This window comes from Carassius auratus, chromosome 3 (genome assembly GCF_003368295.1).
Source record: "Carassius auratus strain Wakin chromosome 3, ASM336829v1, whole genome shotgun sequence".
Taxonomy (NCBI): domain Eukaryota; kingdom Metazoa; phylum Chordata; class Actinopteri; order Cypriniformes; family Cyprinidae; genus Carassius; species Carassius auratus.
Genome location: NC_039245.1, coordinates 698808 through 712168, shown reverse-complemented (window position 1 = coordinate 712168; position 13361 = coordinate 698808). Strand labels below are relative to the sequence as shown.

At 38.5% G+C, this 13361-nt stretch overlaps 2 protein-coding genes across 2 annotated transcripts; both read right to left on the bottom strand.

Annotated features, from left to right (window-relative positions):
* Nucleotides 1–210: 210 nt before the first annotated feature.
* LOC113042498 (actin-related protein 2/3 complex subunit 1B-like) lies at nt 211–6036 on the bottom strand. The gene is made up of 10 exons (XM_026201400.1): nt 5882–6036; nt 5200–5275; nt 3669–3773; nt 3362–3584; nt 1598–1705; nt 1305–1511; nt 1144–1219; nt 866–1062; nt 532–622; nt 211–430 (listed from the first exon to the last, which is right to left on the bottom strand). Exons 2-10 carry the CDS (start codon nt 5261–5263, stop codon nt 392–394), a joined length of 1110 nt encoding a protein of 369 aa, XP_026057185.1. The 5' UTR covers nt 5264–5275; nt 5882–6036; the 3' UTR covers nt 211–391.
* Nucleotides 6037–6384: 348 nt separating this feature from the next.
* LOC113042491 (actin-related protein 2/3 complex subunit 1A-like) lies at nt 6385–11042 on the bottom strand. Its single transcript, XM_026201387.1, has 10 exons — nt 10862–11042; nt 9808–9899; nt 9598–9702; nt 8534–8756; nt 8328–8435; nt 8011–8223; nt 7818–7893; nt 7542–7735; nt 6909–6999; nt 6385–6781 (listed from the first exon to the last, which is right to left on the bottom strand). Exons 2-10 carry the CDS (start codon nt 9869–9871, stop codon nt 6743–6745), a joined length of 1113 nt encoding a protein of 370 aa, XP_026057172.1. The 5' UTR covers nt 9872–9899; nt 10862–11042; the 3' UTR covers nt 6385–6742.
* Between the last annotated feature and the right edge of the window lie 2319 nt (nt 11043–13361).

Sequence of the window (13361 nt, the reverse complement as noted above, 5' to 3'; positions counted from 1 at the left end):
GGTGTACTGATCTTTTATGTTCATTATACATCTCATATTACATAGAATTGCATTGAAATGATTGGGTTAACACAGGAAATAATTGTTTAAAAAATGTTTAATCCTTAGCAAGTAATCATTTTTATTTTATTAGTTTCAATTGCAGTTTTTTTAAAAATCCAATGCAAGGTACCTGCAGTATTTAAAGAAAAGCAATCAATGACCAGCACATAAATTCAGACAAAATAGAGTTTTGGTTCATCCAGAACCACGTCCTAAATTGTATCAGTATAAAATCCTTAAACCAGTTAAACTTAATCAAAACATAATCTTACTGCATTGAAAAAAAAATAGAAATGGCAAAAAGGCAACAATATGACCGGCAGATATTTTGTTCTGATGTCTGCAATGTCTAGACAATCTTGAGGTCCTTCATTGCAGATTCAAGGGTCTGAAACAGAATTAACAAAATAATTATAATCATCTTTATGCACTTTTTGATTACTGCTAATAAATGGATAATTATGAAATTCACAGAAGTTAAACAAGTACCTTTACATCCCAAATAGTCATGCCTCCGTCCATACCAGTGGTGCAGAATTTGGCACACTGTGCTTTTCCCCCATTAAGAATTGAGATTTGGCTAAGAAGTGATAAAAAAAAAAAAAAATTAAACACATTAACAGATCAAAATGTTGGCTGTTTATTTAATGCTGGGGGGGGGCATCTCAACATTGGCTCAGTCCATCTTATCATTTTGGGGCAGAGCTATTTTTTTCCCAATAAAGGACGGGGAGTGACTAAAACTTTTAATGCCACAGTGGATGAGAAATTACTAACTTTCAACATAAAGGAATCAGGCTGAAAGACAAACTATATGTGGTACCTGATGCTGTTCTTGTGCACAGACTCCAGGACAGCTTCTTTGGTGTCAGTGGTGGCTTTCTTATCCAGGTTCTGGAAGCGTTCTCTGGCTGACATGCCCTTCTGAGCACTCTGTTTGGGTATGTCGAGTTTTCCTCCAAAAGACAAGGCTGCTTTGTTCGAATCATAGACGAACAACACAGGGTAGCAGTCATGGCCCTGAAAAATATATGAAAATGAGGGGACAATCTAAAAAACAGATTGCTTAGGCATCAAGGCCTGACATCTGAAGATACTTACAGCTGCCACTAGGCTGTTCTCAGTAATGAAAGTCACACACAGAAGAGGCAAGGTTTCTGAAGTCAGACTGGTGCAGCTGGCAAGATGAAATGAAATGATTAGGTAAATATGATTTTTAAAGGCATGTGTGTGAAGGCCCAGATTTGAAAGGCAATACTCACACAGCAGTCTTTCCTCCCTCAGCCACTGCCACAGTGCTGTCATGGCTGGCCCAGGCCACGCGATTCCCACTGTCCGAGAAACAGACACCGTGCACCCAACCTGCGGTTCCAGTAGATTCGAACATGACCTCTCCAAAGGGCATTTTAGAGCCCCATGGAGTTGGAGCAGGCTTCTCTTCTACTTCCTTTATGTACGCAGAAAAGATCCTGGATGGGGATTTAACAAATAGGAAGTTCAAATAACAGCCATGTTCAGAAAAGAGACATAATAATGCAAATAAGATTGAACTAACCTGCATTTAAAGTCACATGATCCAGCTGCTAAAAGAACGTTATTGGGGTGCCAGTCCAAACAAAGGATGGTAGAGCGGATGGGCTTCTTAATGTGTTTGCACACCCACCTAGCATAATAAAAAAATAACTTGAAGCATCTTAGATACAACCACACCAAAACAATTGATTAGTTTGTATTTTTTGACAGTAATTAATGTCTGCTGAAATCCTAAAATGTAGTTCATAATACAACATTTGTTAGTTCTGGTCCTCGAATTGTTGGTATAACTAGCACTGGGTTTTTTCCACTACCCTAATGGAAATTAACCATGCTTTTACTACATTCAAAATGTAGTAACCATGTTTTTTTTTGTGTATTGATTACCAGTTTTACTACAAATACCATGGTTAAACTATGGTCAGTGCAGCAAAAACCATGGTTAATTTGTGGTTACCATGGTTTAATTATAGTAAGCAGGGTTTTTTTTTATTTATTTGTAGTAAAACCATGGTTAATTTTCGTAAGGCTAGTATTTTTCCAGGATTTCTGCAGGTTACTTAGATTTGCTAGTCGGTGGTGACAGTTACTTTACAAGTGAGTCATTAAATCATTTATTCATCTAAGGCTGGCCGCACACTAGATGATTTTAAGGTCGATTTGGGCCTGATTCGCGGCTCGTGGCAAAAGATTGTTTGTCCAAAAAGTCCTCTATTGTGTGGTGTCATTACGATTGTTTATGTGCTCCCTATCAAGACAGAGCATCACCCAACCTAAATTGTAAATATCAAACATGTTTGATATGACTCTAAATCGGACTGCCACTGACGTGATCCCCATGATAGCCAATGAGAGCGAGCAAGCGTCACTGACTGGATGTTGCATGCTTCTATAGGAACGATTATTCAGTAAGGGCAGCTGTGGCCTAATGCTTAGAGAGTTGGACTTGTAATCTGAAGATCGCAGGTTTGAGTCTCGGTGCTGGCAGGAGTTGTAGGTGGGAGCGAGTGAATGAACAATGCGCTCTCTTCCACCCTCAATACCCATGACTGAAGTGCCCTTGAGCAAGGCACAGAACCCCCAGTTGCTGGATATAGCTGCCCACTGCTCCGGGTTTGTGTTCACTACTCACTGCTGTGTGTGACACTTGGATGGGTTCAATGCCGAGTATGGGTCATGACTTTCACTAATTCAACCGATTTATTCAAAAACACTGACTGATTCAGGAACGCCACCAAATGCGTTGATGGGCAAATTCCGTTGTTCATTTGTTTCTCTATTCTCCCTCCGAAATAGAAAATTGTGTCTAAAAAGTTTTTCAGTATTGTTAGTAGCAGTGTTTATTGAACTACTTTATTGTATTAAAGCGATATCACATTCACTCTGTTGTGATATTGTCTGCTGTATATCAGCAAGATTATGATTGCCTACGGCCGACACAGCAATTCTGGAATTCATATATTGAGTTAAATATGGTCACTTGCGGCTCATGTTTTTATACAGTCTATGGGCTCATCACAAGTTGATGTGTAACATGTAACCTGTAATCCAGCATTGTTGCACATGGAAGTTTCTGAAAGTGACAAATCGACTGATGAATCAATTTCAAGGCAGTTGGTGAGTACCAGCATCCTCTGCAGTGCATTTCTATTCATGCCATTCCAAGCACTGCTTCAAACCGAGCCATTTAAAAATAACAGAGAGCCCATCTGCCTCATAACAGTAGTAGATTAGCACTTCTGCCAGAAAAAGCTCACTATATCCATTTCTCCTGCCTGATACTCACCAGTCATTATCCTGCTCAAAATAGCAGACTGAGATCAGACGTGAGCCACTGCCCACTGCAAACTTGTTTTCTTTAGGAGACCATTTCACACAGCGGGCAGCACGGTTGATCCTCAGAATGACCAGGGTGGGTTTCCATACATCTCCTTTTAGGGTCCAGACGTAGGCATTACGGTCAGTGCCGCATGTCACAATGCGATTGCTCTCGGGGGCCCAGTCAATACCTGGGTGATGAAGAAACGGCCAGCATGAGATGATGTTGGTCACAGTAATGCTTTGCGTAGATCAAGTGAACCATCTAGACTTACCAGTTACTTGACCATTGTGCTCCTTCAGCACATGGATTTTGTTCCAGTTGTTTCCGTCCTTCTTGTAGATATGGACTTCATGGTTATTAGGACACAGTGCAATTTCTAAAGAAAACAGGAATCCCAGTGTATAAAATATTCAGCGCAAGGACAAAAATACTTTGGCTTTATGCATTGTAAAACCGCCTAAATATGTTAGTAGTAAGTACTTGTTTCTTCAAGTTTTATTAGTGCCACTTTATTAAAATGATTATTAATATCCCTATTAATGTGTGGATTGTTGAGGAGAGGTTGGATTTATGATGGTGGGATATATTTTGGTCTGGTGTAAAAAAAAATGAGTGAAAAAAAATCCCATAGACTATCATTAAAATGGACTCTACTTTGCTCTTTTGGAGCAATGAAAAACTACTGAGCAACACACTAAAAACTACTCAAAACATCTTAGGAACTGCAATGCAAAAACACTTGGCAACCACCTTTAACTCTCTTAACATTATGGCAGGCATCATCGCTCATGTTTGCAGAATAGTGTTTAAAAGAAAATAGGCCTGTCTCAATACCCACACTGCTTCATAGCAGTATTTGGTTGACGAAGTGTATCACGTCATTTGCGAAATGTTGGAAGTATGTAACACACGTAGCAAATGGTCAAGTAGAAAGGCAACAAGCGTGGAGATTGGGAACAGTCCCGATCCTGGATTCTGACACAGCGTCTATTTCCCGGCACAGCAGATGTGGTCCCACATTTTTTATAGGTGAGCTATGTTTTTAACAGCAGCAGTTAAACCTCAAAGTCTTTCTGAGGCGTATCGTTTCTGTTGCTCTGTGGTCTGCTGAAGACGTACGGCATCAGCGACCAAGCACCATTCATGGTAAAACAGGAAGTCTGGGGGGAATTAGTCATTACTGCTTCTCTCATCAGCATGAAAAGAAAAGCAGGGCGGCAGCCGTGAAAAGACACAACTTTGAAAAACTAGATTTTTGCTCTTTAAAGACGTTTTTTAAACTCTTAATTAAATTGTCTTGTTTTGGGTTTTTGAGAGCACTTAACTTTTGATGCGAAAGGATTCTAACTGGCATCATAAACCACATAAAACCAAGTGCACATGTGGCATGCATGATAATACATGTGTTTGTACATTTTGCGGAAGGATATGCAGCTTTTCATCCAAAATGTAGGTTTCAGCAGAACAATGTAGACATTCAGTAAGGCGCTTGATGGGTGGTGGTTCACAAGATGATTTAAAACTTGAATAAATGTTAAAATTCATGTAATATGGGACGCAAGACCATCTCTGTGAGGAAATGTTAAACATTAGTCCATAGTTCGAATCTAACCCTATTCAGAAAAATCCTCAAAAGACATATTTGATTCGTGATCAAATGAGCTTTGGAGACGAATCATTTGTGTATTCGGTCAGTGATGCTCTCACATGAATACACAGTTCAGATGATAAAGGATGTATTTAGCCCTAGACACTGGGAATTGCTCCAAAGACTAAGAGATGCTGCAAGTATGAGAACTTACGAGTTCGGTCCTTGTTCCAGGCATGACAGCTGATAGGTTCAAGAAGAAAGCTGTGATAAGACATGGTTGCTTCTTCCTGTAATTTCAATTTGAAGATATTTTGAGATGAACTGGTAAAAACAATGTTTTATCAAACCACTGCAACATGACACCTCATTCACTTTCGTAAAGGCCTGTCACTTAAATGGAGAAGTTTTGAACTTCCCATATAAGTTTGTTCATTTTCTTTTCTGTTTTTTTTTTTTTACTTATTTCTGTCTTAGTCGTACTTAAAACTAAAACGGTTTTGCATTGGTAATAGCAAGTATTATTATTTTCCTCAATGTTTGAAGTAAATTAAAACCAGACCAGAAGGGAATGCGACAAAGCCAGATGCTCCACTTAGAAGAAAAACACACAAAACACCCCCACTATCTATCATAGTTTCCGTTTAAAACATAACGGTTCTCTCTGCTGAAGGAGTTTGAAGCAGTGAGTTTCAAGTGTCAGGCAGAACTGAAAATCTCTTGCTACAGCTAGAAAGTCACAGAAACACTGAAACATACTTTCTAGTTGTCAATCTGCATGTTAGTGCATGTTAGTGAGGCACAAACCCAAGCATTTTGAAACTACTGATTGCTTCACATCTGAAAAAAAAAAATTCTTCCATTCCTATAAGCAAAACCATGTTTTTTCTACTTACCCGGGAAACCGTAAAAAAACAGATGTGTGGGGAATTGACAGTCTGCAACAGAAGCCTGAGTTCGTGGACTCTGAGCAGTCAACACAAACGCTGGCTTTGCTCTGAATGAACTAAAGTATTTCCTTGTTCGTTATTCACTCCAAATATGCACTACTTCCCCTTCCCCGTTAGAAACATATAACCACTTCCTTGTGTGGGCGGCTGTCTGCTTGTGAGGAGGGTTTGCAGTTCAACTCCCCTTCACTTGCATCTTTTTTAAACCCTTCGTCTGCCAAGCTGATGTATGGTCACTAACTTTTTTTGAATAAATCTTTATGTGCAGTGTAATCATTTACAAGAACCGTTACTTAAAAAAAAACATGTATAACCCAACCTTGGGTTGCAATCTGAGAGCTGTGTATATCTAGTAGCATTTGAAAGCCTAGATGTTTCCCATTAGCATGGAAAGCAGCCAATCTCAGCAAAAGGCATTGAATAAAACAGAAAGAGACGACATTTGCAAATGGTGTGTAGTATACATGATTTATTTCTAGCAGACCATTTACATAAAATTCTCCTTTTAATTTAACACCTCTCCAGTTTCCCCTGGAGACCCAGTACATTTTGATCAAACATCACACACTGCTGGGGTGCCAGCTTTGGCTTTTTTTTTCTTAAAAAAAAAACAAAAAAAAAACAAGTTCCTGACCCCTTTTTCCATTAGTGTTTTTCAGTTTTTAAGAGTGTCATATCAGTTCATACCATTGCTCTGTGTTTCTTTTTTTTTTTTTTTTTTTTTACTTTCAGAAGTGTTATCGGAAATCTTCTTGTTAGTCTTCAAGCTGCATTGCTTGTGCTGTGTCATGCTAGTTCGTGTGAGTTTTACATGATCCGCAGGCCTTGGATTGAAGACTCTAAGGTCTGTGGAAAGAATTAAGTAAACAAGGTCATAATTCTGGTTATCTGAGACTCAAGGGATAAAACAGAAGTAAGTTAATGGCATGAAAAGTTGACGTTTGGCATAGTTTTGAAAGAATTAAATACAAACCTTGAAATCCCATATGGTCATTGCTCCGTCAATTCCTGTAGTGCAGAATTTGCGACAATCTCTTTTGTCTCCTTCATATATAGACACTTGGCTGCAAAGTTAAAATTACAAATTATAAATAATTGTGCACAATTACAATAATAAACATGATCATTTATATTAAAAGTTAGGGGTCAGTAAGAAGTTAAATCTTTTTCAATTTTTTTTTTACGGTCACAAAGGTTGCATTTATTTGAACTTTAAAGTAAAAACAGTAACATTGTGACACTACTAATGTTTTGAAGTAATTTATTCTGATAACAAAGCTGAATTTTCAGCATCATTACTCCAGTCTTCAGTGTCACATGATCCTTCAGAAATCATTCAAATATGCCAATTTGCAGCTTAATTAACATTTCTTATTATCAGCATCATTGTTGTGCTGCTCAATATATTTTTGTGGAAACCATAATAAATTTTTTTCAGGATTTTCTGATATACAGTATGTTCAAAAGAACAGCATTTATTTGAAATAGAAACATTTTGCAACATTGTAAATGTCTTTACTGTCATTTTTGTTTGACTGAATTAGTTTCTTTTGGGAAAGAAATGTCTTACTGACCACAACATTTACATATATCATTTATTCCCTACGTGATGCTGTTCTGATGCAGGGTTTCTAGGGTGCTATTGCGGTCCTCAGTGGTGGCCCTCTTGTCCATGTTGCGGAAGCGCTCCATGGCAGAAATGTTGCGCTGGATGCTCTGCTTTGGAATGTCCAACTTGGATATGAAGGTCAAGGTTCCACCATCATCAAAACTGAACAGCATAGGGCAGCAATCGTGACCCTGACGGGGAAAAAGGCAATCACCTCTAAAGTACGGCACAAAAAACATGTTTCAAACTATGAAAAAACGTAAAGCTTCTTACTGCTGCCACAATGTTGTTTTCAGAAACAAAAGTCACACTCAGAAGGGCAAGGTATTCTGTCTTCAGCTGACTTGGCCTGCAAAACAGAAGTGCTATTAGTCATTAACGAGCATGATGGATTACAAAAAGTGTCCATCCACAAATCATAAGCAGTTTTTTTTCTAAATACACACCAACCATTTCCAATACTCACGTTGAGCTTATTGTGGGGTCCACTACAGTGACGGTGCTGTCATGGCTGACCCAAGCCAGTTTGTTCCCACTGGCTGAGAAACAGACGCTGTGAACCCATCCTCCACTTCCTGCCCCACCAAACTCTGCCATCACCTGCCCAAAGGGCATCTTGGACCCCCATGGGGTTGGAGCTGGTTTCTCATCCACCTCCTTGATGTACGCAGAGAATACCCTAAGAAACAAACATGCAAATATGATTCAGAGCGCTAACAAAAGGTTTTTCAGCACCACTGACATTTGCATTGAAGGTTAACCAGATTTAATATGCAGAATCACCTGCATTTGAAGTCACATGACCCAGCTGCCAGAAGCACATTATTTGGATGCCAGTCTAAACTGAGGACAGTTGAACGGATGGGCTTCTTGATGTGTTTACTAACCCACCTAAAAATTTTTTTTAAAATAATAATAATTATATATAAAGTGACAAGAACTGAGACATAAATCAATCAGTGTAGTTCAACATATCAGCTGTGCCCTACCAATCATTTTCAGACTCAAAGTAGCAAACGGATATGAGTCGCGCTCCACTCCCCACTGCAAACTTGTTCTCTAGCGGAGACCATTTCACAAACGTGGCAGCGCGGTTGATCCTGAGAATAACAAGGGTGGGTTTCCACACGCCGTCCTTTTGACTCCATACATAAGCATTACGGTCAGCTCCACAGGTCACAATACGATCACTTTTAGGAGCCCAATCAATGCCTGGAGAACAACAACAAAAACACAATAATAATGGTCAACTGTCTGTTTCAACAATGTGAGGAATTTAAAGGGATACTCCATCCCAAAATTTTAATTGTCATTAATCACATACCCCCATGCCGCTCCAAAAAAAAGCTTTGTTCATCTTCAGAACACAATTTAAGATATTCTGGATGAAAACCGGGAGGCTTGAGATGGTCACATAGACTGCCGAGTAAGTTACACTGTCAAGATCCAGAAAAGTATGAAAGACATCGTCAGAATAGTCCATCTGACATCAGTGCTTCAACTGTAATGTTATGAAGCAACGAGAATACTGTTTGTAAGCGAAGAAAATAAAAAGAACGAGTTTATTCAACAATATCAGCTCCGCCACAAGGATGCACTGTTTCTACGCATATTTAGCTTTGATTTGAAAGAAAACAGTGCATCCTTGTGTAGCGGCTGATACAGAAGAGCATACAGTGATGTGGAGAGAGACAGAGGAGACTGTTGACAAAAGAATTGTTGAATAAAGTCGTTATTTTTGTTTTCTTTGCTTACAAAGAGTATTCTCATCATTTCATTACGTTACAGTTGAATCACTGATGGCTGATGGACTATTCCGATGAAGTCTTTCATACTTTTCTGGACCTTGACAGTGTAACCTACTCAGCAATCTATGTGACGGTCTCAAGCATCAAAATATCTTAAATTGTGCTCCAAAGACAAACAAAGCTTTTATGCGTTTGGAATGACATGGGGGTAAGTGATTAATGACAAAAATGTAATTTTGGGGTGGAGTCACACTTTTAAAAATGTAACATTCATGTATGAAATTCAGTTTACAGGGAGTTTTTACCCGTGATGTGCCCATTGTGTTCTTTTAACTCGTGAGATTTCACCCACTGATTCCCACTTTTCTTGTATATATGGACCTCGTGATTATTTGGACTGATAGCAATTTCTGTAATTGAAAAACATTGCATGAGATGAGGCATTGGTCCTGAAATGATAAAATCATGGTTTCAGGCACCATCTACGAATAAATGACAGTGAAACGCTTTCTTACGAGTCCGGTCCCGGTTCCACGCATGGCATGTGATTGGTTCCAACAAAAACTGGTGGAGTGACATTGTCTTCAAATATAAGTTGCACCTCTACCTGAAAAGAAACACAATCATGTTTGATTGATTGATATGGCAGTAATATTATAACTTTAATTATACTTAACTTGTATTCAAGCAGTCTCGATATTTACATTTATTCATTAAGCAAATGGGTTTATCCAAAGAGACATGAAAAATTAGGAATTTAGTATAACAACACTGTGAATACATGCAATGCAGCTGGGAAAAGTGCAGGAGTTATTTCAAACACTAGGAGGTCCTCTCCACTCCTGCAGACTGATCCAGACCGGTTTTGATTGGTGACAGGCAAAGCTTGCGGTTTTGGCTTCTTTTTTAACTATTTTCTTTGCAGAAAACACATATAGAAACTAACTGGAAAAAATGTATGTGGAAACGAAAGTTTATCGACATTAATTACATATTTACTGAACTGCTTATTTTGAGTTTAATAATAAATAATTTGCAATCGTGGATTTAGTTGTGAATGGCTTCTTGAGTGTCAAAAACGATGAAAACCAGCACTGAAAAACTGGCATGCCGGGGCTAAATCACGTCCTTCAGTCTAAGTCTCCGAATAAATCTGCACTGTTTTTATTTTGTACTTACATAACTTACTACAGCAAAACTACCTGCTCAACCGGCAAAACCTGGTAGCGGCTGTCAGTTCCCGATTTTGGGCGTGGGTGAGGGAGGCAGAAGATCAATATCTGATGCCACAGGCTTCTGTTCGCGAGCTGCTTGCCTGCTATATTAGCCGACAGCTAACGCGAAAAACAGATCAAATTAAAGTAAAATTACGCAGAAAGCTAAAAAAGATATTCCGGGTTTAAAGATAAATGTCTGTAGTACCTTATAAATCCGTAAACGTTGTTATAACGCGAGTGAAGTTACAGAAATGTTTGTGGTTACATTTGAGGATCAGGAAGGCCTCGCTCCAGATGCCGGTTGAGTCCGCTCCCTGCTGTCGGAGAAAGGCATGACACGGGCTTCATTTACCTGAACTGATGCTCCGCTTCTGGTGGAGATGTTCGTAAGGATGTTCGCTCTCGGATGTTCACCTGTTGGACGGACTTGAATTCGCGGACTCTGGACAGTCGACACGAATTCACTCCGACGGCTCTCCTCGCTGCCTGATTTCGGCCTGTCAAGGAATCCAGGAAATGGCACACCGCTCAGTGCGCGTGCGTACGCGCGGCAATCGGTGGGCGTGTCCGTGTGCAAGTCATTCAGGATAGTGCGGGCTTGTCTGGGCTGGGAGTGTCCGAGCAGGCCAGGGGATCGATGGAGTGTGCGATTTTTTATCTAAAGCGGAATTCGATTGATCTTATTATTATGTCCTCGATAAGGACTAGTCCTTAATATATCGGTGCAATATTACAGTGTGGCTTTCTTGACGTTGTTTTGTTCGAAAGACCACTTCTCCCTCTTAATTATCCTGTTCTTGTTCTATGCTCTTTCCTGATTTTGGTTGATGAATTATACCACTTTGCCAATTCTGCAGTAGCTATAACCAAGCCCAAATTAGTTGTCAGAAGATGCTGGGCAAAATGATAATTATTACATACATGCATATGGGCTACACTATATAAAAGCTTGTGGTCAGTATCTATTTTTTTTTTAAATAAATTAATCATTTTATTTTGAGTCAAATTGATAAAAAAAAAAAAATTAGGCGGTGGGGGAAGCAACGAGGTTTACATTGTTACAAAATATTTATATTTCAAATAAATTAATCAAAGAATCCTAAATAAACAAACAAACAAAGTTTCCACACACACACACACAAGGAAACAGCTCTAATATTTTCATCAACTTTCCTGAGCAGCCAATATTAGAATGATTTCTGAAGGATATGTTACACTAAAGACTGGAGTAATTATACTGAAAATTCAGCTTTGACATCACATTTTTGATGAGCATGAGACTTCAAATGCATTCTGAAAACACTTTTTTTTTTTTACAATTATTACAGTTTAACAATTATTTAAATTGCATTGTTTTTATTTTTACTTTGAACAAAAACAAACAGAGGTTCTATTTTTCACTGTATGAAGCATTTATCCACAACTGAAGCTGGCATATGCATACACATTCAGCTTATTGTGATACTCAGTGTTGTCAAGAAGTTTTTTCTCAAGAAGTATTCTCCAACCCATCACCCCATCCCTGAACAAAAACAACAACAAAACTAATTCAATTAAAGTTAAATAAAAATTTTAAAGACACCTAAATCAAGTAAAGAGTGTTTCCCAAGTCTGAAAAGAAGATCATGATAATACACTACTCCCTCAGAGCTTGTTGTAGCAGGATAAAGCGATTCTTCTTAAAGAGGCATACAGACACAGGAAGTGCTCGAAAACTAAGTTTCAGGCATTGTTCAAATAAGTAAGCAAGAAAGGGAAGTAATAAACATTTTTGCTTTTGTAAAGCATAAAATCGAATGTTAAGCCCCAAAATGAGCAGCCATTATCTTCTTAAGTTTAATGGTGAGATCTTCCAAGCCTGTGCTGCTTGACCTTCTCCAGAGTGGCTTCATGTATCTCTGGAATTTCTTTTCTAGTAATAACAGATTACAAACCAGTGATGGCTTCTTACCTGCTGAAGTGTAGATCTGTCTTTTCCTTCTGGGCTTTAGTAATGCTTCCATCCCATTGGCTAATGTTTCCTGTGCACTTTGTCGTCCAGGCCCTAAAGAGCCACAGCAGGTATATTATAACTAATAAACATAATCATTTTTGACCATTGAAACTTTATTTTAATCTGTCAATCAAAAACACGTGTTTGCTTGATTTCACACATGATAGCAGATGTTTGGGGAATTTACAACCATATTTTAGTGAAACCCTTGATGGCTTTCACCTCTTTTTTCCTTTTCTGACTTTGCCAGAATCGAACCCTGTCCTTCCAAGTCTGATCTTAGGTCCATTAGTTTTGAGCACTTCAAGCATTGGTAACATTCTTTTCCTTCTCAAACGGCTCTTTCATATCCTGGATATCCGTTCTTTCATGCTGATTTTCTGCTTGATCAGCTGGTTACAGCACTTCTCAGCATCTGCAACCATATTTTGTTTCTGAGAATGTAAAAATGCAGTTCATTTTCATTAAGAATGAAAACCACATTCAGACACACAATCATGTAAATACTTGTTGAGGTCAGGGCTGAATCACCCTTTTCTTTGAAAACAGTAATCAATTTTTCATCAAGTTCTTTCATCTTCTCTATGATTTCTCCAGAGCAGCTCATGGCTCCTTTATTTTAGGCTTCATCTTGCTCAGTTTGTAAGCCATGTGGAGTGAAAATTATACCTGAAAATAAAACACAGCAGGATATAGAAAGGAATATAAAATATATAAACAATTTGTTTGTTTGTTTGTTTTTAACAATAGAAATTGAAATAAGTATATTTACCACTTTATTTGTGCTGCAGGAATTTTCTCACATTTCACTGAATGGCATTGAAGGCATTTCTGTCAAGGTTTTAATTTAAACCTAAGT